We start from the raw sequence: 27712 nt of genomic DNA, 5'->3' as shown, positions 1-27712 counted from the left end.
TGAGAGTTGCCAGTATGCATGTTCTTTATTGACACAAATACAATATTGCCAGAAAAAGAGGCATGTAAATTAAAGAAAAAAAAGAAAAAAAGCTTGACAAGATAAATACATATGTGAAAGTGTAATTCTTACATACATTTTAAGATTGACAAACATTATAGCTTAATGCATATATGAGCTTACACATTCCTAACTTTTCCTTAAAAAGCATAACAAACTAATAATGCAGCCCTAGTACTATACTTGTGTGTTTAGGATCTACTTGTATGTTTGCATTAACTGAATATTTTAAATAAATTACATTTCAAATATTTGCACTGAATTCATGATACAGATTAAAAGTACAAAAAAGTACTAAAAGTATTAAAAGTAAACTGAAGACATAGGCCTGCCGTTGTCAAACAAATCCTAATGATTTAAAAGGCCAACAACAGAGATTTTTCCAGTACCATGATATTGGTTTAGAAAAATGTTTAACTTTAAACCAGGGTTTTTACCAGGAGGTTCACTACACAACAGCATGTGAACTGAAATTTGATGCGGTTATTGCTAGACGTAAATGAAGTAAATAGTTTACAGTGGAGTAATACAAAATCATACAACAAATGATACAACTGCATAGAAAAACAATGTTGATTATAGACATTATTATCTTTTATCCTGAGTGGATCTACGTGTAGTCTGTGCAATGACTGAAAATCATAAACAGTACACATTTTTCATTTGTGACAATATGTCAAAATTGTAATTGTTCAAAATGTGCAATGGAATATCTACACAGCCCATTGATGCAATTCAAATGTGATCTTGTTTTTCATATCAAAATAATTAATTTAATAAACACAGCTCTGCTACAGTGTGATTTTGTGTAGGATCAGAAAAAAGGAAAAGCTCTCACATTCAAGCATATAAACAAAACTGCCTGACGCAACATGGGACCATGTCATCTCTGAACATAAGGTTTTTGTTTTCTTCATCAAATATGAATGATCAATTATCATTATAACATTTTGGGATAAAGCAATTGAGGTAGATAGCGCACATCTCCACTATGTCACAAAATATAACAAATATTTTTTTATAAAAAAGGAAATTGTAAATGTATATATACTGTATCTAATACATATTCATTTCAAACTGATCACTCAATGACAAAAGGCACTACTGGTAAAGCTGAGCTTCTATAGTTGTTGTAAACAAACAGTAGACACAAGAGAGGACCAGATTGTGGCAGATCAAGATCAGACACAGAATTTTGAATTCGAAGCTCCGAAGCCATGGATAGCACATAGAAAGTCTTCAACTAGCCACAAGGGGGTGGTGTTTATTTAGTTATGTGTTGCTCAGTAGTCAATGGTGTGCATACTCTCTATCCCTTATTTTCATCAGGACCCAGGAAAACATTTTGTTGTGGGAGTTGACTCTCAGATCAAATACAATCAAAGATTTCTGGTCAGAAGCAAAGAGGAACTGGTTGATGACGCTGGACAGAGTTAGAACACGGAAAAAAAGAGTCATTCAAAGCACATCTTAGTCTCATGACATTTTGATGCTGTCTTCTTCAAAATGTTTACCTGGTTTGACCAAAACACCTTGCAGACACTCATATCAAACTGATATTATGACATATCCACTCTGAAGAATTTGTCTGCATTACCTCTCTGAAATGTCACTGTTACACTGTAATACATATTTGCATGTTTGTTGTCACTGTAACAAAATGCTGAAGTGGAAGTAAAGTATGTAACTAAAAACTGTCTGGGCTAATGAACTACAGCCAAGGCCAGGGCCAAACCAGTAAAACATGTTAAAAAGGAACTTTAAGAGCTTCAAGGACTTGGCACCTCAATAAGGTCAATAACCTTAAACTCAAAGAACATTCAAAGAACACTCAAGAACATTTCATCTCTGTCATGGTGTTTGTTTAGTAGGAGAGGCCAAATTAATTGAATTGAAACTTCTCATATCTTAGGTGTGGTTGTATCAGTGATTCAAATAATAAATATACGGTAAATACTATATATCTATTAATCTACACTGCCAGAATCTGCACTGACTTTACCGCTAGTCTACTAAACACCCTTCATTCAAGACCCCTAAATCCCCATATAGTCTCTATGCACATACACACACACACACACACACACACACACACGCACACACACACACATACACACATACACACATACACACATACACACATACACACACACACACACACACACACACACACATAAAACACACACACACACACACACTCACACATACACACACACACACATACACACACACACTCACACATACACACACTCACACACACACGCACAAAGAGAGAGGTTGTCATGGGGAAGTGATAAACAAGGCCTCAGACTCCGGGATGTCTGCTCTCTGTTTCTCTAGCAGATGGTCGATAGGGTCCATCTCTATGGTGGGAGTCAGAGCAGTTTTTATCCTCTGGGGGACGTAGGGGAGAAAAATAAGAAAGGGTTACACAAGGTGCAATGCAACCTGAGAGAGCCTGGATTGCAATTAAGTACAGAAAAATGTGGACCCTTTAATCATGTGTGTGTGTGTGTGTGTGTGTGTGTGTGTGTGTGTATGTGTATGTGTACGTGTATGTGTATGTGTGTGTGTGTGTGTGTGTGTGTGTGTGTGTGTGTGTGTGTGTGTGTGTGTGTGTGCGTGTACGTACGTACGTACGTGCGTGCGTGCGTGTGTGTGTGTGTGTGTGTGTGTGTGTGTGTGTGGATACCATGGATACCAGTTAAGCTGACTCCAGATATGTTTACCTAAGAATGCGTGTACTGTAATAGTTTGGTTTCCTGTAGTGACGCTCACCTGCAGCAGTGAACCCTTGTTGCGGCAGATCTCTTGCAGGGCTCCCAGGGGGATCCACACTATGGAGACCAGAGAGATGCCCCAGCCCACCACCTCTGCCCACACTGGGTATTTGTAATTTTTCCCATAGCGAGCTGGAGTGTACTGGACAATACTGGAGATCAACATGATCTGCAGGGAGAATGGAAGCACACAGTCTCACAACAGTACAGAGTTCAATGCACTTTTGCTTTTAACTGAGGCAAATATAGAGGCATAAACTGGTATTTCCAACTTTATGAATGTCTACAAATGTTTGTACCACTATACATACCACTACTCGTATTATGACAAATAAGTACTGCTATACTGCAAAGTACGATGATAATATATGATTATTATTATTATTATTATTATGCTTATGATTATGATTATGATTATTATTATTATTACTATAATTCTGTAATAACAGAACTACAACCACAACAAACACAAAACTAGTAACTACAATTATCCTCTCTATGACCTTATTCATCACCTTAGTCCTAATCTTCATCCTGAGCGTGCAAGCGTGACTGGGATACTCACCAGGACGAGTACTGGGGCGAACACCGTCCAGCAGAGTGACTGGGATACTCACCAGGACTAGTACTGGGGCGAACACCGTCCAGCAGAGGCGGAAATACAAGTTGGGTTCCTTTCCCAGCATCTTTTTCACCATAATGGAGATCCGTCTTAGTCCTGGAGAATAACCTTGCATTAAGCACTTACCATAGAGACTGAGACAAATACATTCAGAGAGATTCACAACCAATGCCTCCATGTTTTCCAGGGAACGTCTCTCATGTACTCAAAGACCAGACAGAGCAGGACAGAGAGCCACTATTGGACTCAGTCATCATTGGGTTGGAGAAGGTGACATGTATCTATATTACCAAAGATCCAGCATATAGCGAGGACTTCAAAGAAGGCCAGGAACATGAGGGAGACCACAGCAGTGTAGTGGTCCATCAGCTGGAACACAAAGATGCCCCCCTGGGGAAGGGGACAGGGCATTAGCTGGTCACCTAGCCCAGACTCTATTGGCCGGTTTCACAGACAAGGCTTAAGCCTAATCCTAGACTAAAAAACATCTTCAATGGAGATTTTACATTGAAAGTGTGATTTAGTCCAGGACTAGGTTTAAGCCTTGTCTGTGAAACCGGCCCATATATATCACAAACCCTGGAGATCCTGCCTTTACTTGTCTGGGAGAGAGGCATGGGAAAGGCTGGGAGGCTCACTACACAGTGAAATGTAGTGGTAGCGGTTATTTGACGGAAAGGAAGGAAAGGAATGTGGCAACTACAATGTTGATGATTCACAGTTAATGTGTAGCACCCAGGTGAGGAGGTCTCGTTGCTTTCTTCAATTTCATCTGAAAAGTTGGTTAGCTTTACTGTAATAAACGTATTGCATCTGAGTTTGTAATGGGTTTATTGCTCACACATTGCACATTTATTGCAATGTCTTCACCTCAGCACAAAGCTAGATTAAATTAGATTAGATTCAACTTTATTGTCATTGCAGAGTACAAGTACCAGACAACGAAATAAAGTTTAGCATCTAACCAGAAGTGCAAATAGTGATATAAGAACATGATATAAAAAGATGACAATGATTGATAGGTACAGTATGGTAAGTATGGTAGTTTAGAAGTATATACAGTTAAAAGCTATGTACAGTTAAGGTAGCGTATGTACAGTATGTAATGTACAGATGTATAACAGGGGTTATCTGATCATCATTTACCTTGGTGATGTGAGGAATCCCCAGGAGAAAGCCAGTGACGCACACAGCCAATACCAGCAGCTCCTGCCTCTTCAGGACATGCAAAACCTTGGGGCCAAAGCCATCCATGATGAATGTCACCGCCACCTCCACCATGGCAAACTGCAGCACACAGAGGGACAGTTAAACAGTCAGGGTGGTGTTGGAAAAAGGTGCCTGCCTTGTGCTGGACATTCTAATGAAGTAGATCTGTCATTTACAGAACATGTCTGTAATCTATGAACTAACCCTTCCTTAGCCCAATGATCACATTTTCCATTTTCTCACAGTCAGACGAGTTGTCGTACAGCCTTAGTGTGCTGAATGTTATAAAAGTAAATCAATTTGTACCTCGCAAATATAAGTCACATGAGTAATGATAGGGTTGTTTGACCAAAACCTCTCAAAAATATATTGAATGGCAAACTCACAAAAAACATTACAGTAGAAAGTATTGTAAATAATAATATATGGAAAAACCGAATACATTAAAAACTAGACTCAAAGTAATATTACCATTGTCACATTGTGAATACCATTGTCACAAGCTATATGTGACCATGTTTCATTAAAAGGTCCTCATGTCGGGAATTGTGAAACCTTGTCCAAACAAGTCTTGTTGTGAAAAATATGTGTTTTCCGTTTTTTGGCATAGGATGAAAATGTAAGCGATGAAGAACCCACTCCATATCATAACCAACAGTTTTACATTCACTAAATACCTATAATAACCTGGGGGGGGGGGGGGGGGGTGTAGTATTCTTATTTATTTCATAATCTTTTAGTGGGTGTGTCGCTTTCGGGACTCCCAACCCACTTCCTGGCCATGAGTTTGCGTGTGTCTGTTTGTTGACAAGACTGCTGCCATCAAGGACAAAGAAAGTTCCGTTGATTCTGCTTTGTTTTTGGTTAAGTGAGTGTTTGTTTTTTTGGTTAATATTTTTATTGAGTTTCACAGAGACATGTACACAACAGGACATAACAACAACAACTAGTATCCGTGGGGGAGGTTATTGTCCCATTAATAGTAGAAAACTAGTTTTGCACTTTGTTATGCAGTACATTGTCCATAAACAATAACAGAAAAAAGTGAGTGGTTGTTTACTAAGCTGTGTGTATGTACAAGTTTGGATGTTTCTTGCCGACACGGCATAGCCAAACGTGGTAGTTTGTTAACTAGTGTACTGACATACATCCTAAGCTGTGTCAGTATTAACTAGTGTACTAACATACATGCTAAGCTGTTAACTAGTTAACTGTTAACTAGTAGTGTACTGAGTTACATGCTAAGCTGTGTCCGTATTTACAAGGCTAGCCACACAGCTTAGCTTGTTAGCTTGCTAGCTAGCTTTGTTAGGTTCTGAGAGATGAGACCTTAATGTGAGTCACCAGCACTTCAGGTATTTGTCATTGCCATTGTCATTGTATTAGCAATTCTATTTTATCAATATAGTAGTATTTTGTAAAAATGGTGTGTTGGTAACAGTGGGCAATCACTTTAAATGTACTGTATTCTGTTTTTATTACAGTTTTGATGCCCATATGGGATGGGAAGAAACTACACGAAGTCCCACTAGATGCTTATAGACTAATGATAAATGCATACACACGGACACAACATTATAATTTTTTCCATTTCAATTTTGTGTTCTCTTGCTGCTGCAATATCGACTGAAACTGAAGCCATAATAATGATCATTCTCTTGTATAATGGGATGTAACTTTTGGCACACATGGAAATAAAAAATCATGAATCTTGAACTATTATTATTATTATTTAGCAATTTAAACATGTCAGCCCTGCACGTTTGTTTCCTGAGGGTTAGCTGACAACCCCACTGACAGATGACAGGTAGGTAATGACAGGTAGTGTAATGGGGGAGTGGTTGTCTTGAGGGATTGGTTCTCTTGAGGGAGTGGTTGGGGTGGAGTTAACCAGCTAATGTTCCCTTTGAGGGTGGATATCTCGCCGTGGTAATTTTGGGGGTATCAACATTCAAATATGCATGACTTCTTCGACTTGTTTCAGATTTCAATGTATGACACAACATTTTAAAGCTTACAATCTACCCTTTCATAATCTGGAAAAAAACAGAAAAATTATGTTGCCAGACTTTTTAACCAGACCCAGTCACATATGTATAATACAGTGTTTCTGTCTGTGAGTTGATTATGGTGTATTCTGTGTGTGTGTGTGTGTGTGTGTGTGTGTGTGTGTGTGTGTGTGTGTGTGTGTGTGTGATGTTTGAATGTGTGTCTCTAACCTGGCTGTCCAGTCCTAAGCAGAGGAGCATAAGGAAGAACAGGGGGGCCCACAGCTGGGATACAGGCATCGTGGAGAACACCTCAGGGTACACAACAAACACCAAGCCAGGACCTGCAACACAACACACAACCTTTCTTTTGAACTTTTAAGCACACACACACACGGAAGGGACAAGGTGACAATGGCAGATAAATGACACCAGTGGTTATCTTAACCTGAAGAAGGAAGCAGAAGTGTTAAAGAACAAAACAAGGAACATAGGATACTTTTTCCATCCACAAAAGGCATCAATAATTGATGTGGTTGACCTAATCTGTAAATGTACCTAAAAAAACACATTGAAGTTAGGCATGAAGTGGGCTATGTGAGTCAACCCAAGGATCCAATAGAGGCCTGAAGATGCTCACAATAATTCATTTTACAAACATTATGCTTTTTCAGAGTCTGTTTTATCTTATTGAGAAAGTACCACCCACAGATATCATATTAAAACAAATCTTATAATTAAAATGTTCTTATAATATGCAGCATTTACAGTCAACAGATGTTAGTCTTAGACAGTCTGTAAGACAGCCAAAGAGGGAGTATCTTGTGACAACACCTGTCTATTTCAAAGCTGGAATCTAAGCCACAGGTGGTTTGTGGCCAGCCCTGAACAGGTGCCCAGCGTTAATGGTTGGCACGTGAATGACTTCTCTTTCCTCAAAGGTTGATACTATGCAAAATGAATATTTGAAATAACACCTGAGGGCTAGATTTGAGAGGAACATTGTTAGTGGTGGTAGAAGTCCAAATGACTTAGCACTTTTCAAACTCAGGCCATGTCAATGTCAAGTATTTTGACTCTATAAACCAATAGATCAAATACAGCAGCTACAGTAGCCGGCTAGCCACCGGGTGCATACTATGCTTCGTTCGGAAAAGACGTCATAAAAATCGCCAAATCAACCACGACGTCTTTATAATGTCTTTGTGCTTGCTGGGTAATTCACTTCATCCAGTTACAGTATAAACAATATATATTATTCATGAAATTACCTCAGAGAAACAATAACCACCAATGACATAACTGACACATGTACAGTATACATGTGGTGATATAATTATAGTTCCATGTTGTTCTCGTGTGTATTTTGGAGCTGGGCTGTCACATTTAGACTTTTGCAGCCCTGCCTCAACCCAGCCACCCCCACCCAGAGAGAGTAGGCCACTGTTTCCCAAATGCTGAGTGGTGGGACAGTACTTTGTGTCACAGCTTCAGATGAGCTATTTGGCTATGTGAACCAGGGCATCAGTGGCATTATAATTGGCAGGGTCACACAGATCGGTCACTGTGATGCAACCCAGCCACATGGACTCTGTCTCACACTGAGTGGGAACTCTGTCTGCATCAACAAACTCCATCCACTGTAGTTTTCCACTCTGGCATCTCACAGAGAACAGAATCTCTTTGTACCCTTCTCCAAGTCCTTATTTACCCTTGAGAAGGAGGTGACACTGTGTTGCTGGAAAAGGCTAGAACAAACGTTTGAAAAGACTAAAATGGGCTTTTCAAATGTAAGAAGTTTAAGTTTGATGTTAAAATCATGACAAGCTGGAACACAGGGGACGCTTCACAAGCCTATAAGCCTCTATTGAAAATAGAATACTTACCTACTAAGGAAATGAAAAGGCTCTATGTTAATCATAAGATAAAGAAACCACAAACAAAACAGCAGGAAGTACTTACCATCTGTGGCAATGTTGTCCACAGGGAGGTTGTGGATGTGAGCCATGTACCCAATGGCTGAGAATATCACAAAGCCAGCTAGGATACTGGTGGCTGAGTTAGCTATGGATACAATCAAAGTGTCCCTGGAGGGAGAAAAAGAAAACAAACAGAATAATGGGATTTCTCATGGTCAAGTGGCTCACAAAGAAAAAACACTATGGGCCGGTTTCACAGACAAGGCTTAAGCCTAATCCTAGACTAAAAAACATCTTCAATGGAGATTTTATATTGAAAGTGTGATTTAGTCCAGGACTAGGCTTAAGCCTTGTCTCTGAAACCGGCCCTATAAGGCCTAAAAGTAGCCATTTTCTTTTATGGTGAACATTTTTGAGAACTAACTGGCCATGGCTGAGCATGTGATGTTTGTTTGCTTCAGATGAGTAACTAGACACTTGTGTGGCAACCATTTCCTCTGTGAATTTAAGACATACCTTCAACACATCTTTTGTAACACCATTGTTGTGTTTTGTGCTATGTCTGTTTGACTGACTGTAGGAACCAGGGTACATGTTTTACCAGGATCATACGCACAACCCATGTATGGATTCAGGGAGAAATGTTCCCCAGGAGAGTGAGAAATGTCCTTATTGAAAAACACATATATTATAGAATTGAGCATATATCACAAACCTGCCATCTGACCATTTGAATACGCTATAGAAGAAACAGACAGTTCGGACTGGTAATTAACAGTAAACATATCCAGTTAACCTTGTCCCCAGAAAACTGTGTTGACTTTCCCCTAGCAATAGTAACATTGCTGTCTGTTGCCAAAATGTGTGGGGTGACTCCAGTAATGTTTACATTTTGCAGTCTATGAGCAGGTGGACATTCATAGTGTATGACCAATGATGTATACCTTCCCATATGAAATACAGTGTGGAAAATAAGTATTCAACAATATAACTTTATAAATATATAATAAACATAGGGAATACTTCATGACCAATGGTCAATGGTAGTTATAACCCTGTCTGACTGTACAAAGCATGATGTACAACTTTTATCTGGATGTGTTGTCTGCTATGTTGTCTGCTATGTATGCATGTCATGTATTTTGGTCCTTAGTGAGGCGACATGCAGTACACTGCTCATCATCATAGAACACTATGTAATAGTGGGAGGAAAGACTGTCTAACCTGAGGATGTTGTTATTGAACTTGTTGTAACTGGCCATGGAGATCATGGTGCCGAATCCAATTCCTATGGAGTTGAAGACCTGAGCAGCAGCATTAACCCATACCTGCAGTGAATTGAACAGAAAAAGAAAACACACACAAATGCCCACACACACACACGCACGCACACACACACACACACACACACACACACACACACACACACACACACACACACACACACACAACAAACAACAAACAATTCAGTCATACTGTACACACACTATAAAAGAAGACACCAACCGATGTATTAATCATTCATAATCTACGATCACACCTGTACTTCAAGCAGCTTGCTCCAGTTGGGTTTCAGGAAGAAGAGGAGGCCATCTTTGGCACCAGGAAGCTGGACATTGTTGATCAGCAAGGCAAACAAAATGAAGTATGGGAACGTGGCTGTGAAATAAACAACCTGCAGCACAGATAGTGAAGATAAACAATGCGTGTGTTTAACAACAGTGAAAATGTTAAGTACTGTAAATTTACGCAAAACAATTGGTTCGCATTTCAGTTTGACAAAGGAAAGGAATTTGTTCAAGATCAGTCATACTGCCGTTTAAAATTACAAACTCTCAATGTCAAACTCTAATATTATGGACATTCAAAAACAAGTGAGAACAGGAGCTCTGCATAAATGTATACTGGTGAGTACAGAGATTCTGTGCTGTGATGCTTAGGCTTATCCTATACTAACTGTCTCCATACTGTCAGGACTACCCATAAGCAGTGATTGTAAAGAGGATAATACTCTTTGACCTTCCCAGTTGATTTGATGCCTCTGAAGATGCAAAAGTAAACAATGACCCAGGCCAAGATAAGGAGGCCAAAGAGCTCCCAGCGTAGGCCACCGGCCTCCTCAATGCCATTGGTTATCTCCAGAAGCCTGTGACTGAGAGAAAGATTACAAGATGAATGAAAACATGGATGAATAGCTCGTCATAACAATAAACATCAATTTGCTCTTCAACGTCATCCTCCTTGTCACTCTCACCATACGATTATGGAGATCTATGCCCGGGTCTCTTTGTCCTGTGACTGCAACCATAATAATGACCATTGGCATTCAAACATATGATTAATTGAAGATTAGTGGTTCTTACTCAAAGAACTGCTGGCTGGCAGATTGTAGGTGGGTGGCGTTGCCAGGGAAACCGCTGGAACAATTGCCTACAGCATTCCAGGTATTGTTGCAGGACTGCCAGGGGAGGGAGGCTCCGAAGGAGTGGAAGAAGTAGTAGAGCGCCCAGCTCATGAGGACGTTGTAGTAGGTGCATAGCACAAAGGAGATGACCACTGTGGCCAGGCCCACACCTGCAGAGTGACAGGAAGGGCAGAAGAAACAAAGTCAGACACCTTCCTACTATGGTGCTGGCCCAACAGTAGCTTCTGCACTGCATTCTCCTCTGGTGTCTGGTATACATGTGTGGACCTCCTTCGGTAGTGTATGTGGATCTGTTAAGGTAGGCCTGTGTCAATCACAATGTCAGCACTGACATTTCCTTTTAACTGTGGACAAAGTAAGGTTCTGACTGTAGGGTACATTTATTCATTGTTGTCTTACCTTGTCTCTTTGATGCTAAATAGACAAAAAGAAAAAGAACATATGCTCTTGCAAATAAAGATATGATTCAAAGTCGGAGGTTAAAAGTAAGTCTGCACTAAAGACCAAGGCCTCCAAAGAGCATGAGAACCTGCTACTGTGCGGTGGATTTTGTACACATATATTCTGTGCCAGTCCAACAAACAATTTCCTGCAAATCCAAGGCTCCAAGAAAATAAGTCCTGGGAGCTTACTACATAATGAAATAAACAGGGCTGCCCTATTGCCTGGAAAGGCAAAGCCAGAGGTGGGGAGTAGAAGACTGGCATAAAGTATGGGCATAACCCTGGGTGTGCTCCGGCGTTCTCAGAACGTATTTATGGATGCACCCTATGATGCTTCCACTGGCCCTCTGAATTGAGAGGCTTGATGATGTAGCTACATTAATGTAACCTCAGAAACAAAGGGAATCTTGACAAACACATTTCAGTGAGGGCAAGCCATTGGGTGCCTCATAAAAAAATAATTCCAAAAGTTCTGCATGCCTGTACCCGAAATGTTTTAGATATGTTGGCATTGTGAGTATAGAAAGGATGGCGGAATGCTGTGCACCACTTAACCCACTGTCCCGACTGACAATATGGAGGGTGGGCGACTGGAAAACACCTCTGTGTCAACACACTGACGGAGCCCAATCTGGCCACACTGAGCTCTGGGATCAGTTAGAACTACTCCATGAGGTGTGCCTTAAGCCTCAAAGTCAGAGGTTAAAAGTAAGTCTGCACTAAAGACCAAGGCCTCCAAAGAGCATGAGAAACTGCTACAGTGTGATGGGTTTTGTACACATATATTCTGTGCCAGTCCAACAAACAATTTCCTGCAAATCCGAGGCTCCAAGAAAAGAAGTCCTGAGAGCTTACTACATAATGAAATAAACAGGGCTGCCCTATTGCCTGGAAAGGCAAAGCCAGAGGTGGGGAGTAGAAGACAGTATGGGCATAGAACTGGGTCACATGAGAATATAAGACAACTGTTTCTAACGGGAAATTCCACTCTGTTTTTGTGGAAACCAGAGAGGGGTCATATGGCACACCAACCTCTACTGATCATGTACATCTATGGCTAAAGGCATCTGTGAGTATAATGAAGTCTTTTAAATTGGAGCAGTCCTTTACAGTGCCTACAGCACAAACTGACTCAAGTCCCCATGGAGCACAGCCTAGTATGATTATTGCACTATGACTTCACTAAACAGACTTGACCTGGATCTTCTGCTGTGCATGGTCATGTGTCACTCAGTTGGACACTGTGAGTCCCAACATGATGCAATGGCTCATAAAACATCCATAAGAGTTGAGCTCTACATCAATCATTAACAAGAGAGGTTTTCCGAAAGTAGTTACTAATCAGATCCACTGGTAAGATAGTAACGTGTTGGTTCAGTGATGTTTCTCTTCTCACAACATGAAGTTAAAATAAGAACCTATGAAGCAGTGTCATTCTTAAGATTGTTTATGAAGCTTCCACTGGCCCTCTGAATTCATAGGCTTGATGATGTAGCTACATTTACATAATCAAAGGGAATCTTGACAAACTAATTTCAGTGAGTTCAAGCCATAAAATAAAGAATTCCAAGCGTTCTGCATGCCAGTGCACAAAATGTTTTAGATATGTTGGCATTGTGAGTATAGAACGGTTGCCGGAATGCTGTGCTCCACTTAACCCACTGTCCAGACTGACAATATGGAGGGTGGGCCGACTGGAAAACACCTCTGTGTCAACACATTGATGGAGCCCAATCTGGCCACACTGAGCTCTGGGATCAGTTAGAACTACTCCGTGCGGTGTGCCTAAAGCCTCCCTTTCCTTTGTCATCCCTGTGCTCGCTGTTTTTCTATATACATCGAATTAGGAGGGTTGTCCGCTCTATTGGTGCACCAAACACCCTCAGAGTGGCGTAATGGTGTTAGTGTTCTCTCTGTCACATCATGTTCAATCTGCAGTGTTCAAAAACATCCCAGCACAGCTAGGCTGTGTGAGGTCAGCTTGAGCACATTCAGTGGGAGTGGTCCATATCTTGAACTAAAAAGGTTATAACAATGGCTTCATTATGTGTTTATATTTTAAGTGAAAGTAATTGTGTGAACACTGTGCTTCTTTTAGTACAGCATCAATATCAAAGCCACAGCCTGTAAGATTTCCAGGAAATCGTACAGGCTATGGCTTTGATATTGTATTGATTGTATTGTAAGTCATCAAAATCAAGCGGTAATTGTCATTACCTGATTTTGATGACTTACAAAACTATTACAACAGTTTTGCCTTACAGTCTTGCATAACAAGATTATGAATCTAATCATAATTAAAACATAATGCTGGTAATTTTTTAGCACTACAGAAACAGTATCAATGCGTTTGTGTTTGAGTTGGTGGCAGACAGAGTGTGATTTATCCTATATTCAAATATTAACCCATATCTTTGCATGACCACAGTTTCACTGTGTGTGACTCCTGCTACTGCACCTGTGAAACTGCAAAGTCATGCTGGCCGAGTAGGGATGGAATTGAGTACCGGTTCCATTTGAGAACCGGTAACACATTTTTTAATTCATCGGAATCATGCCGGCATGTTTTGCGCATGCGCTGACAGTTGCTTGTGAGTCAAACTCTGAAACTTGCAACAAGGAGTCATGCCCATAGCGTAAATCATGCTTGCCTAATGTTCAAGAACAAGTTTTGGACCTGTAGTTATTATTAAAGTAAATTAAGCATTGCGTTCTCAAACAGTCAGGTTTTCACTGGTCAAAGTGTAGTGTTCTCTGAACGACAATAACCAGCACGTTTAGACAATAAGAAAGTTTCGCGGATTCAAAATAAAAGCGTGAAGTAATAGATCACTATAAGATAACAATATTTTATCATATTTTTCATGAATTAAGGAAATATTATTATTTTTATTTCTTTTTTATTTATGTTCAAATGTTATGTTCAGATATTATATACTGTGTTCAGAGACACGAGATAATAAAACAGCTGTGTTGATGCTGAAAACCTGTGTAGACCTACGTTTTTTCCACACAGAAAATTTATCAGGAATCGATAAGGGAAATGATAAAGAATCAAACCGATAAGCAGAATCGATAATGGAATCGGTATCAATGACATCTTATCAATTCCCATCCCTATGGCTGAGTCATTGGGTATGCCTGGCATACCTCTGATACATCAACAAAATTAGCAATTTAAATAAAAACTTGCATTCATACTCTATTAACTATTTCAAACAAATGTGAGTGGTGCAAATAATCCCAAATGCTTTATTATGCATTATATTACTAAATTATTATGAGAAGCAATTACACTCAAAGTAGAAGGTACCAAATAATGAATTCACATTCAACACTGTCCTATATGGACAAAAGTATTGGGACACCCGTACATCACACCCATATGTGCATGTTGAACTTCTCATACCAAAACCATGGGCATTAAGATGGAGTTGGTCCCACCTTTGCTGCTATAAGAGCTTCCACTCTTCTGGGAAGACTTTCTACTAATTAGATTTTAGAATATGGTGGTGCAGGGATTTGCTTTCATTCAGCCACAAGCATTAATGAGGTCGGGCACTGATGTTGGGCGAGAAGGACTGGCTCGCAGTCTGCGTTCCAAATCTTCCCAAAGGTGTTCGATGAGGTTGAGGTCAGAGCTCTGTGTGCAGGCCAGTCAAGTTCTACCAGAACAAACTCTGCAAACCATGTCATTATGGACCTCACTTTGTGTATGGGGGCATTGTCATGTTGAAACTGGAAAGGGCCTTCCCCAAACTGTACTCTAGAATCGCATTGTATGCTGTAGCACTAAGATTTACCTTCTTACTGGAACTAAGGAGCCTAGCCCAAACCATGAAAACAGTCCCAGACGATAATTGTGTCCACATACTTTTGTTCATATAGTGTATTAATAGTCTATTGTGTGATGAGGGTTCAAAACGAAATGAAAGCTCAGTAACTTGCCATATTACATATTACTGTAGTATTGTCTATACAGATTCACACACAAATATGCAAAACCCTCACACAGAAATATACTGTATAAACACACACACAAGAGGGAAAAAAGCATACACATACAGGCTTTTTCAACAGTTGTTAACCATCCACAAGGTAAGACAAGCTGTGCCTTGTTCACCCATATGTAGTCAAGAGCAGAGTTAACACCCCACTAAAGCTTTTCCTTCACAATCTCTGATGGATTAGGAGACGGATTTCAAGAACTTTAGGAGACAATCAGCCAAAACATCAGATGATGCCTCTCAAAATATAAATAAAATGAAAGAAAAGCTTACTCTATCATGGGACACTTTGCTTCAAAACCCAGGGGGCATTTGTATGAAATAATGCATTCCTTGCAAGAAGAGAATAATTGAATAATGAGTGAAACTAGAAGGACAACCATGAAACATGAAAGCTAGCTAGAAATATTCACTTCTTTAAAAAGTGAGTTTGGTAGAAGACCAAAATTGATGCATTCAGGAGGTTTGATCGATAACATGAAAATCACCATTACAAAATTAAGCTATTTCAAATATTCAGTACACAACCTATATCATGCAATAATTAATATGTAATGATGGCCCAAGGAGAGGAATGAGGAACAGAGTTTTACAATGATAAATTCATTTACTAGGAGTAATTATACTGTAGGACATGAGTCCATAGTGCATACAGTATAGTGATTTGATGAGCAGAGGAAAAACTTATGGGCATTTTCTGGACTAATGACATAAATATCACAGTTACTGTACCATGTAGCATAGTAATATTAATAAAAAGAATATACAGAAAGAACTACCTGCTTTTGGCCCTCGCTTAGCACAGAGCCATAACCAGGCTGAAATGAGCGATAAATCAAGTGACGGACCCATAAGTTTTGACCGGGTAGACTATCTCTGTCTTTGAGGAGATAAAAAACTATGGAGAAAAGTCTTCAGTTAGAACAGATGAAAGAATGCCTTTTTAATTCAAACCAAAGAGAGGTCAATGTATGTTGATGGCTAGGCTCTTGTCAGATAGAACTGCTTAAAATGGAGGAAAGTGACAGCTAGTGTTCTGTAAATCCACACATTTCACCATAAAGAGTTAATCCAGATGTATTGTTACTGCAGTTGTGTCCACTTATATCAATTACTGTAAGAGAATGACAACATTCTATAGGAGGGTTTAATTTTCAACCAACTATAAGATAATCCAATTTAAGGACACAAGTGGTTATGTGTTATTAACTATCTGTGATAGGAGTGGCCTAAAAGTCAGTCGCAGTGCACTTGAGTTAATCTGTGTTGTTCTGAATTCCAGCCTTGGAATGCCCTGCCACTAACAGCCTAGAAACATACCATTATATCCTCATCCACATGAAATTGGTGAGAAATAGAGCACATTACATTGAAGATATCTGCTAGGAGCAGTGATTCACCAACATCATTTGATTTGTCATTTTGATTCTGAGAGTTTGTGTGGATATCAAGAACACATGCTAAATTATCCATATTATTTAATTTCAAATTTATATTACAGTTGGTTTCTTATTCGGGGGGTGGGGGGATCTTTTTTGTCAAATTAATGTTTCATTATTTCAGCCCAGAGTATTTTTCAATCCAAGCAGAAAGTCCAGACAAATAAGGGCAGAATAATCTGAAGTTAACCTTGTACAAGATCTCAGCCATCAACAGATCATCTGAAATCATTTGGTTTTGAGACAGACAGATTTTATTTCACAAAATAAAACAAATCAATCACACTCAATACAATACAAATCACTGATGAAACAAGCAGAAACAAGTGGCATTTAGGATCGTGTGAGCACCAGTGTATTACCACAGTCCAGCAAAATGACAAATGAGTGCTTTTACAGAGTCACAACCAAAATCATGTCAATCATGTGATGACTGTAACCAACTCTCTATCTATCAAATATGATTATCATTGTCTTTTAAGGATATGTACACGGTAGGAAACACTTCTACTACAGATGAACCATAAGATAATAGACTAGTACACATGCTTTATGATACAATATAGTTAGATCAATTTAGTTGTGTATTATAGTGCCCTGATATATCTGATGATAAAGACTATAAGCTTACATGACCAAATAATTAAATTATGATTATATAATGATTGGAGCACTTTGAGCTGCAATGTTTTATTATTATTATTATTTGTATATAATATTATTATTATGTACACTTATTATTATTATTATTATTATTATTATTATTACATCATTACTACCTCTTTTTTTCTTGCACTTTTGCAAATTAGGCAAACTCTGGGAAGCTTGGATCTTGGCTGGAGCAAAAATGTATACAACCAATCACCATATTCTGCAGGCAGCATGGCCTCCTCATCTCATTCCCTTTGTTGGTCTACAGATGATTGTTATGTGTACAGTAATGGTAATTCAATTTCTAGTGTCATTATCCCTTATCCCTATCCCAGGTTTCTTCATGTGGATTTTTTTGAGAAAAACTATGCAAGACAGAGCACAATAATTTCTGACATGAGTCTGAGTTTATATTGGACCAAAGATTAATAGTGCAACTATCAAAAGAAAATGCATGGATCTATATGGAAATGTACAACCTTACCTGTGCTAATAAAGATGTCTTGCAATACTTGATAAATATGCTACTAGATTACTAAAGAACATATTATGTTTTGACTCTGGAAACAAGGTGTATTTGTAAAACAGAAATGGTGACAGATGACTTGAAAATGATGTAAACAAACTAGGTATGGTCATGGGTACTTGAATAATCGAACGGACGTTGAAACTTGATCTTTAACTAGAGATCATATTTTTCCTGCATTGTAGTGTAAATTCTAAATAATTGCTATTGATTTTGCAATGTACATACGTTTTATGTATTGGTTGACACAAAGTTCAGTCAGTGGTGAAATTAGCTCATTGTTAGGCTATAAAGCTACAGCTTTAGAGCGGGTGCACAAACCTTTACAGCGGGAAATATTTGGTGATGTGCTCATTCCCTAAAAGGATGTACTACATACTGTTACCTAATCTCAAAACAAATTGCAGAGAGGATGAGTGACTAACGCAAAGTCGAAAATTCTAAATGCCCGTCCCTAAAACATACCTACAGGGCAATTCATGTATTCCCTTTCATGAAAGTTAAGGGCAGGGAGTACATCTGTTTTTTTACAGGTCTCTCTTGTGAAGAACACTAAACGTTACTTACGTCTCACCCAAGTGGTGCACTGTGAATAGTTAACAGTGGGAGCTGATGAATGACTTGTATGATTCTTTTACAGTAGTGAGTACATCCAGACCCGAAAGCTGTCAAACTGTATGCCTTGTTAAGAATTGAACAACCTGGGCATATGTGTGTTTATCAATCTTCCTCTGCACTGTATTTGCACTCATATTAAAACATTGCCTCTTTGCTGGACTGTTCCAGGTAGACTAAAAACAACAAAACAACTTGAATGAAGCTAAACCAAGCCAGTCCTGCATGCGATTTTGCACCTCATGTGTGAGACCTTGGCTTGTGGGTGTGACTCACCTTTTAACAAGGGACAGATTTTGGCCATGGCATGTACTGGTCCCAGATGGGTGTACTGCCCAATGGCAAATTCCAGGAAGAGCAGTGGGATTCCACACAGAAACAGCATGATTAGGTAGGGAACAAGAAAAGCACCTAAAAAAGGGGGCGGGATGGAGGGAAAAAAAAGTAAATAAAATTAGTAACAGGAAGAGTCTCGCTTCATTTGCAGTTCATAATTATCCAATGTGTGATCTGTGTGGATCTGTTGATCTGCTTGTATGCTCATGAAAAGGATTACCCATATTGATCAATGGGTTAAAGGAGACATACAGTAAATGACCTGGTTAGAATACACATCAGATGACAAACACTACTGCCAAAGATAAACACCCTTGCAGCTGTTACTCTCCATACAGATAACAATGAACTCTACCCTGCCTCAGCCCATGAATATAATATCTCTAAGCAACACACGATGCCGGTCCATATCATAGCATACATGGGCAACTAGTAAAACAGCATCTCCTTTTACAGACTAGCGCATTTCAGTAACTGGAGGAGATAACACAAGCCAGCAAGCTATTATATTTATTTTATTTTATTTATTTAACCTTTATTTATACAGGTAAAAAACACATTGAGCCCCAAGGGCTCATTTTCAAGTGTGACCTGTTCACAGGCATACAACATCCACCACAAACAAATACAATACAAAACCTGTATTATATGGAATGGTCATATGATGAAAAATAAAACACTTTTCTGAAAGTAGTTGCTTAAGATGAATATAGGAAAAACAGAAGCTAAACAATTGTTAAACAAAGCAATTATTTTGGAAAACTATAGTTGAATTATATTTGGGGAGAGTAAAAAAAAAAATGTTGATCCAAATCTGCCAATATTTATGCTTGATCATCAGTGCCTGCCTGTTGCTTTCAAGTTAAGGTCCTATGGTTGTGTTGTTATGTTATCATTCTATCATGTGTACCAAATACCAGAGCCACAGCAAGGTAAGCCATAACAAAGCCATGTGGTGCCATTGAAACAGACTGCTTAGTCATTGTGATATTTATTGTGGACAGGCTATGATATCTGAGACACTATTTGCATATGTGCAATATAGGCTGGTGGTGTGCCAGTTGCATTTTTCACCATGTTTACTGCATACACTGGAAAAAGTTATCAAAGAGAGCGAGTTTTTCTCTGCAAGAACAAGGTTGACAACACATTGCCAAACAGGAAGAATGTAGAATGTATTGTTCCTCTTTAGCACTAAACAATTAATTAATTTCAGGTGTGAGCCCGGTCAAATGGGGTGCATAGCGGTATAGATGGGTAGCCGTGTGAGTCCCAGAACTTTCAGTGAGTCCAGTTCATAACAATGTCTTAAAATGAATCCTATTCTAAATGAGTTGCCAGTGGTTATGCTTTAGGGCAGAGGTGGGCAAACTACGGCCCATGGGTCACCCACTGTGGCCCGACATTACTTTTTTAAATGAAATGGAACTAATATAAACTAATCTATAAAAAATAAATTGCACTGTATGTGCATTGGACTTCTTAGTTTCAACACTAAGGCTGCGTTTACGAATTGACATTTGACACAATTCCGAATTTCTTTGCTCACATGTGGCACAGATCGGATATGTAACCAGAAAAAAAGCACTTTGAATCTGATATTCTCAGATCCGATTCAGGCCTCAATCTCATGCCGGACTCAATGAGATACGAATAGGCTAGGTGCACGATCTCCCTACTTCCTGAAAGGCAACTGGGATGAACATATCCTGTCTCACTCTATTGGTTTAATTGATTAATCAGCTGTGCACTGTGTGTTCCAACAGTTTACCGCACAGCTGATTAATCAATCAAGTAGGGAGATCGTGCACCTAGCCTATTGGATATGTGTCATTTCGACTGCGATCTAACCAGGCAGGTTGCATATAACTCTCAATTCCAATTTGCACGTAATTGAAAATATGACGGTCTTCGCATTTTGATGATGTTTGGCATGAGTTTCACTCACTTCAACAGTGAAGTGCTCTTTCTTCTCCGCCTTAAAATGTGCAAAATATTTTGCGGATATTTTGAGAACATACTTCGGAATGCAATGGCTTTATATTATAATATAAAAAGTAGAGCGTTAAAAAAAATCGGATATAGGCATTAAATGAATGAATGAATGGTCTTTATTTGTCATTGATATAGTACAAGTACCAAACAACGAAATTTGGGAGGGGGGGCTCCCCTGGTGCTAGGAAAAAAAAATACTAAAAACAAGAAGGGAAAAGAGCTGGTTTACATAAATAAAGGCTATGTACACTATCCACTATACTATACTATACAAATAAAACACTGTGCTGTACTCTATGCTATGCTATACCTATTCTAACATTTCCTATCTCTGAACCTTATGTACCCGAGGGTTGTCATATTGCACATAGTGTTATTGCACATTCGTTTAAAGTGTCGCAGTTTGCAGGTTTGAAATGTTCACAGTTGTGTTTCAGTATTGCACTTGATTTCAATCTAGTAGCTGCCATCAAATTGTCTAGATTGTCCAGGGCCTAGAACCTAGGTCTTTGCTGTGTTCAGGGCCTGAATGGCCCTGGGGTAGAAGCTGAGCTTCAGTCTGTTTGTCCTTGCGAACATGGTCCTGAACCGCCTGTCCGAGGGCAGCCGAGCAAAGTGTTCGTACCCAGGGTGGGATGGGTCTCTGGAGATCTTGGAGGCCTTCCTGAGGCAGCGTGTGTTGTACAGCTCTTCCAGAGAGGGGAGGGGGGCGCCGGTGATCTTCTGGGCCGATCTCACGACTCTCTGTAGCGCATTCCTCTCTGCGGCTGTGCAGCTGGAGAACCACACGCAGATGCAGTAGGTGAGGATGCTCTCCACTGCGCAGCGGTAGAAGGTCACAAGCATCTCCTGTCCGATGTGGTCTTTCCTGAGGACTCTCAGGAAGTAGAGCCGCTGTTGTGCCTTCTTGATGATGGCTGCTGTGTTGATCTCCCAGGACAGGTCATCCTGTATGTGCACCCCCAGGAATCGGAGGGTTGAGACTCTCTCCACGCTCCCTCCATCGACGAGCAGGGGCTGGACCTCAGATTTTTTCCTCCTGAAGTCCACGATGAAATCAGAACTAGGCATTACGACCTGCAGTGTAAATGCAGCCCTGTATACCGTGCGAAGATTTAACGGAAAATAGCAGTGACGTAAACAAGATTGTGTATGGTACAATGGGATTTATTGAGAAGGCCATAGAGGATGTGGTCCCCACAAAAACAGTCCGGGTGTTTCCAAACCGGAAGCCATGGATTACCACTGAAATTCAGCTAGCTCTAGGCGCGAAAAGAATAGTGGAGAAGAATTTAATTGTGGTGACCCACTGAATATTAAAACTGGCCACTATGATCTTCGGAAAGTCATTAAAGCAGCTAAAAAGGACTACAGCAAAGACATAGAGGCACAACTAAGCAGCAATAACCCACGCAGCATGTGGAAGGGCCTACACACTATCTCTGACCTCAAAGAGAGCCCCAGCGATACATGCAACACCTCTGACTCTCTACCAGATGAGCTGAACAGCTTCTATGCTCGCTTTGAACAGCACTACTGTACACTAACCTCCTAGAGAGAACCCACTACACAGACGACACAAAAGGAACTCTGTTCATCACCGTGGAAGATGTGCTAGAGGTTTTCAAGCGCATAAATATAGGCGAAGCTGCTGGACCAGATGGAATCCCTGGCCGGGTGTTTAAAGTGTGCACAGAGCAGTTGACTGGCATCTTTACTATCATATTCAACCTCTCACTCTCCACAGGCATAGTGCCCTCCTGCTTCACGTCATCTGTCATCATCCCGAGACCGAAGAAGGGTAAGGTGACATGCCTAAATGACTGGCGGTGTTGCTCTCACCTCCATAGTATGCAAATGCTTTGAGAAGATCATTAAGATCCTGATCTGCAGGACCTAGTAGACCCCACCAATTTGCCTACCGAGGTAAGAGATCGACAGATGACGCCATTGCCACAGCACTAGCCCTCACACACCTTGATAAGGGAAACTCTTGTGTGAGGATGCTGTTTGTAGACTACAGCTCGGCATTCAACACAATAATCCCCTCCAGACTCTGCAGCAAGCTCAGGGACCTAGGCATCAACCCCAGCCTATGCAACTGGATCCTAGATTTCCTGAAGGACCAAAACAGGTGGTGAGGATGGGCTCTAAGACCTCCGCCCCCCTGACCATCAGCACAAGAGCCCCCCAAGGCTGTGTACTAAGCCCCCTCCTCTACTCCCTATACCCACGACTACGTGGCCACTCACAGCTCCAACATGGTAATCAAGGCCACGCCAACGACAGTGAATGGCCTGATTACTGACGGCAATGAGACAGCCTACAGAAGTGAGGTTGACCATCTGGCTCAGTACAGCCAGACCACTAACTTTGCTCTCAACACTGACAAGACCAAGGAGCTGGTGGTGGGCTTCAGGAAAAAGAGGCAGGCACAAGACCCCATCACCATCAACAGGTCTGCTGTAGAGAGGGTAAACAGCATCAGGTTCCTGGAGGTTCACATCACCAACAACCTCACCTGGGGCCTCATTTATAAAGCTTTGCGTAGAACTGGCATAAACAGCCTGCGTACGTACGCAAAGCAAGAACATTTACACACACCAACATTCAGATTTATAAAACGGTGTGCAAGCAAGTGGAATTTCAACCTTATTGTCATTGACAAGTACTTGGACAAGGAGACACAGTTCGTCAACTAACCAGATCCATTGTAGAAAAGCCATGAATGTTTCAAGTTTATTGTTACGTTACATTACACAAGTATAAGAGAATAAAATTCTTAGGCTTTGGTTCCTGACATTGCAGCACAAGACATAAGGCACTACATGGGGTGTGCTTGGGGATGATAGTCAATTGTCTACAGTGGGCTTGTTCATGTTCTTCAATGTATGGACATTGCAATCATTGGACTTATCCGCAACGTTACCCTTATGAAGACGTTCATTACAGTGAAGTCAATGCGGACGGTAGTCAACTTGTTGATGTCCAGCCTCACGCTACATGCAATGAATATTAAATATGAATGAAGTCCATATAAAAGTCAATATATTTGTCTCACCGGCTCCACGGTTCTTTGGTGGAAAGGCATTTTTAACGAACTCCCAGCAAAGTCAAAACACGAAAAATCTGTGCTTACTACCTTTTCCAGTTGAACATAAACTAAACTATTTAAATGCTGCTATTGTTTGCAAAGTTACAAGATCCTTACATCCCACCATTTTTTTTCAAAGGATGCAAAGTTCTAATGTATCTATGCCTATGGAGACATTGTAGTTGATCCCAAAGTCTGTTCAAACCCAGGCAGCGAGACCAGCAGGAAAACACAACTAGATCTTCTTTAATTTAATTGGTACTGGAGACTACTTCGTTTCCAATCATAGTTAGCTAGATTACTTACTTACTTACTTTTACTTATCAAATGTACATTTTGTGATATAGACGCAGTGCACACACACCGTCTTCTCTCAGCTGTCCTGCATTGCGCAGTCAGAGAGCCCGCAGCGCAGAGCGCATAGCAATATGTCTAATTGAGTTAACTCGTATTATGCTTATCACCAAGTTCTCCCATACTGTTCTTTTGGACTAGTATAGTATGTATATATCAACGGTAATCAAGTGCTTTAGTTAGTGAGTGATCTTGGTGATGGTAAGCACTGGTAATACGAGTTGATTCACTGCCAAGAGACAGGCATGTGAGACTGCCACATACCATATAAAAGTAGATCATGCAACCAGGGAATTGCCGACATGTGTGAAAGAGGGCAACACGGTAATCTCCCGGCATTTGGCTCAGGTGTGAACAGCGAAAATGCCCGGTCGACACAGCTTGGGATTCCATGGAAATTACAGGGAACTATGTGTGAAAGGGGCTTAAAAGATATAATAGATTATAGAAAAGGTAAATGCTTTTGCAATGAACGGTACAGCGTAGGATCAAAAATAATTATTCATTCATTTATTTGTAGATTTGCTGTAGAATAATACTGTGGTTGAAATGATTTCACTAGCCTATTTCTTACAGTACAGGATGAATTCAACAAGTACAGTACACTATGTTCATGAGAGTCTATGGAAAGCATGCAAGCCTGCACAAAATAAGTGTCCACACCTCTGACCTGAAATTTGTGTTACAGAATGACGAGGTGAGTCACCAGCACTTCAGGTATTTCAGTCACCAGCACTTCAGGTATTTGTCATTGTCATTGTATTAGCAAGTCTATTTTATCAACATAGTAGTATTTCGTAAAAATGGTGTGTTGGTAACAGTGGGCAATCACTGTCATCCATTTTTATTACAGCTTTGATGCCCAGATGAGATGGGAAGGAACTACACCGAAGTCCCACTAGATGCATTATGGACTAATGATTAATGCTTGCACACGGACACAACATAATTATTTTGTACTATTCTATTATTGTATTGCTCAATTGTATCTTGCCTCTTCTTTTTTTTATTTATGGGATGTAATAAACTTTTGGCACACATGGCAATAAAACATCATGAATCTTGAATTATTATTATTATTATTATTATTATTATTATTATTTAAGCAATTTAAACATGTCAGCCCTGCAAGTTTCCTCAGGGTTAGCTGACAACCCCACTGACAGATGACAGGTAGATAATGACAGACCGTAGTGTAATGGGAGAATGGTTATCTTGAGGGAGTGGTCGGGATGGAGTTAACCAGCTATTGTCCCCACCCATTACCTACCTGTGAAAAGTGGCTGTGAATACTGAGGGTGAATTTCTCTGTTTGTTGATTTGGGAGGTATCAACATTCAAATATGCATATCTTCTTCAACTTGTTTCAGATCATTCATGACAGTTTACAATCTGCTCTTTCATAATCTGGAAAAAATCTGAAAAATGATGTTGCCCTACTTGGGGACTTTTTCATCAGACCCTGTCATAAATGCAATGGGTTAGCTGTTTAACTCCTAAACTGTTCAGTAGTGTTCTATAGTTAGCCTAATTTGATTTTAAAAATTGAATTTTCGATGGCACTCTGGTCTAAAAACATGCTTTTCTTGTTTAAACCAAAAACTTGTTGACAACTGCCGCGGTTAATATTGTTTGGCATGCGACTGATATTTTTCTGTATCTGGCCCACAACTAAAAAACGTTTGCCCATCCCTGCTTTAGGGTATTTGGCTTTCAACCTTTCATTAAAATTATAATCCACAAGCTCCAGTCGTCTTCATTTTGTCAGTCAAAAAGATAAGAGAAAAGGTCGTAAGGAAATGACACCCTGTGATGTCACTGGGAATAATTAATTGTTTTATTCAAACGACAATATGTTTAGAGTCAGTGAGAGTGCGTTTTAGCTGTAGTTCTTGAAAATCCCTGAACCCCCCCCCAAAAAAAATGCCCTAAAAATGCATTATCTTTATTCTGAAAGACCTATCTATAGGGCTAGGGTAAAACACTCAACACTGAATTAATGTGTGAGGCCATTATTTATTCTGTAAAAAAAAAAAATGTATATAAGCTTGTGAGACTGCAGTCTTCACGTGATGGCGCTTATATGCTGTTGACAAACTTGAATACAACTGTGCTATGGGTAGTGTGGTAGTTTCAATGTACATTAAGGTCTAGTCGCATGTGATTCCGCGAGAAATAACAAAAAAACTTCCTACTCGATGTTTCCTATCCTGCATTTAGGCACTATGAAACAAGATTATAAGTTATACACACTACAGACACACACTCTGTAGTACCGACAATGTGAAATGGACCATCGTGACGTTAGAATTATAAGGTTCTATCTCCATTTTTGGTCAAAATTGAGTTTTTTACATAATCTGATTAGGTGTTTATTAATGCCTGTGTGGTGTTATTTTTAAAATGTTGACATTTCTGAGCTAGTAATTCATAAAATACAAAGATTCCATCTCACAAAACATAATGGAATGTCAAAACCTTGACGCTCAATATCTCTGAACTACCCTAAACGGAGATAGAACCTTATAATTCTAAGCTCACGCCTTGTACTCATGGTATGTGAATAAACGTGCTTACCTCCACCGCTCCTGTAGCAGAGGTAAGGGAACCTCCAAACGTTCCCCAGCCCCACGGCATACCCCACTGAGGCGAGGGTAAACTCCAGTCGGCGACTCCAAGTACCCCTTTCTGCGGTGGCTTGCTCCACTTTCTTTGGTATCATACTATCTACGTTTAGGGGTGATTTCAGAGCCACACTTGTCTCCTCTTTGGAGGTTTCATGGTCAATGGAAATATTGGCGGTCGACGCTGTATTTTCGGCCCCTACTCCCATTGTAACGTCTTGGCTAAATATAAATAGTAATTTATATACAGGTTATAAATAAGGCCAATATAGCTTGAGATATAGGTTATAAGGCCAATATTAGGTAGCCCATAAAGCTGTATCAGGTAATGTTAAAAAAAGACGCACCGAATCAAAACGCGTTGTCGAGGAAGGACCGTTATTTTCGGATACATAACTAATACTGTATCCCGTACATTCTACAAACCCGAAGCATGAGACAGATAAGAAACGTGCGTCTATTGTCTACTCTACACCAATGGCAGAATACAGCGATAATTTCACTTAAACTTCAATCTATGCGCTCGTTCTATAAGGCATCAGCCAGGTGATACCTCATTCAATGACCGCCAGCGTCCCATGCAATGCCCTGATCTCTGAGTTCAAAGTCTTACATCCAGCTACAA

General features: G+C 40.0%; 1 protein-coding gene across 1 annotated transcript; it reads right to left on the bottom strand.

Annotated features, from left to right (window-relative positions):
• Window positions 1-27712, bottom strand: LOC308158984 (sodium- and chloride-dependent GABA transporter ine). Its single transcript, XM_080532707.1, has 13 exons — window positions 27041-27712; window positions 18961-19095; window positions 10942-11152; window positions 10598-10730; window positions 10119-10253; window positions 9803-9906; window positions 8622-8746; window positions 6891-7003; window positions 4609-4749; window positions 3753-3852; window positions 3458-3558; window positions 2839-3009; window positions 1-2454 (listed from the first exon to the last, which is right to left on the bottom strand). The coding sequence occupies exons 1-13, from the start codon at window positions 27294-27296 to the stop codon at window positions 2341-2343; spliced, it is 1839 nt and encodes a 612-aa protein (XP_080388833.1). The 5' UTR covers window positions 27297-27712; the 3' UTR covers window positions 1-2340.

The sequence above is a fragment of the Nansenia antarctica genome (genome assembly GCF_963989245.1).
Source record: "Nansenia antarctica genome assembly, chromosome: 5".
In the NCBI taxonomy this organism is placed as follows: Eukaryota; Metazoa; Chordata; class Actinopteri; order Argentiniformes; family Microstomatidae; genus Nansenia; species Nansenia antarctica.
This window is presented reverse-complemented; position numbering and strand designations above follow the sequence as displayed.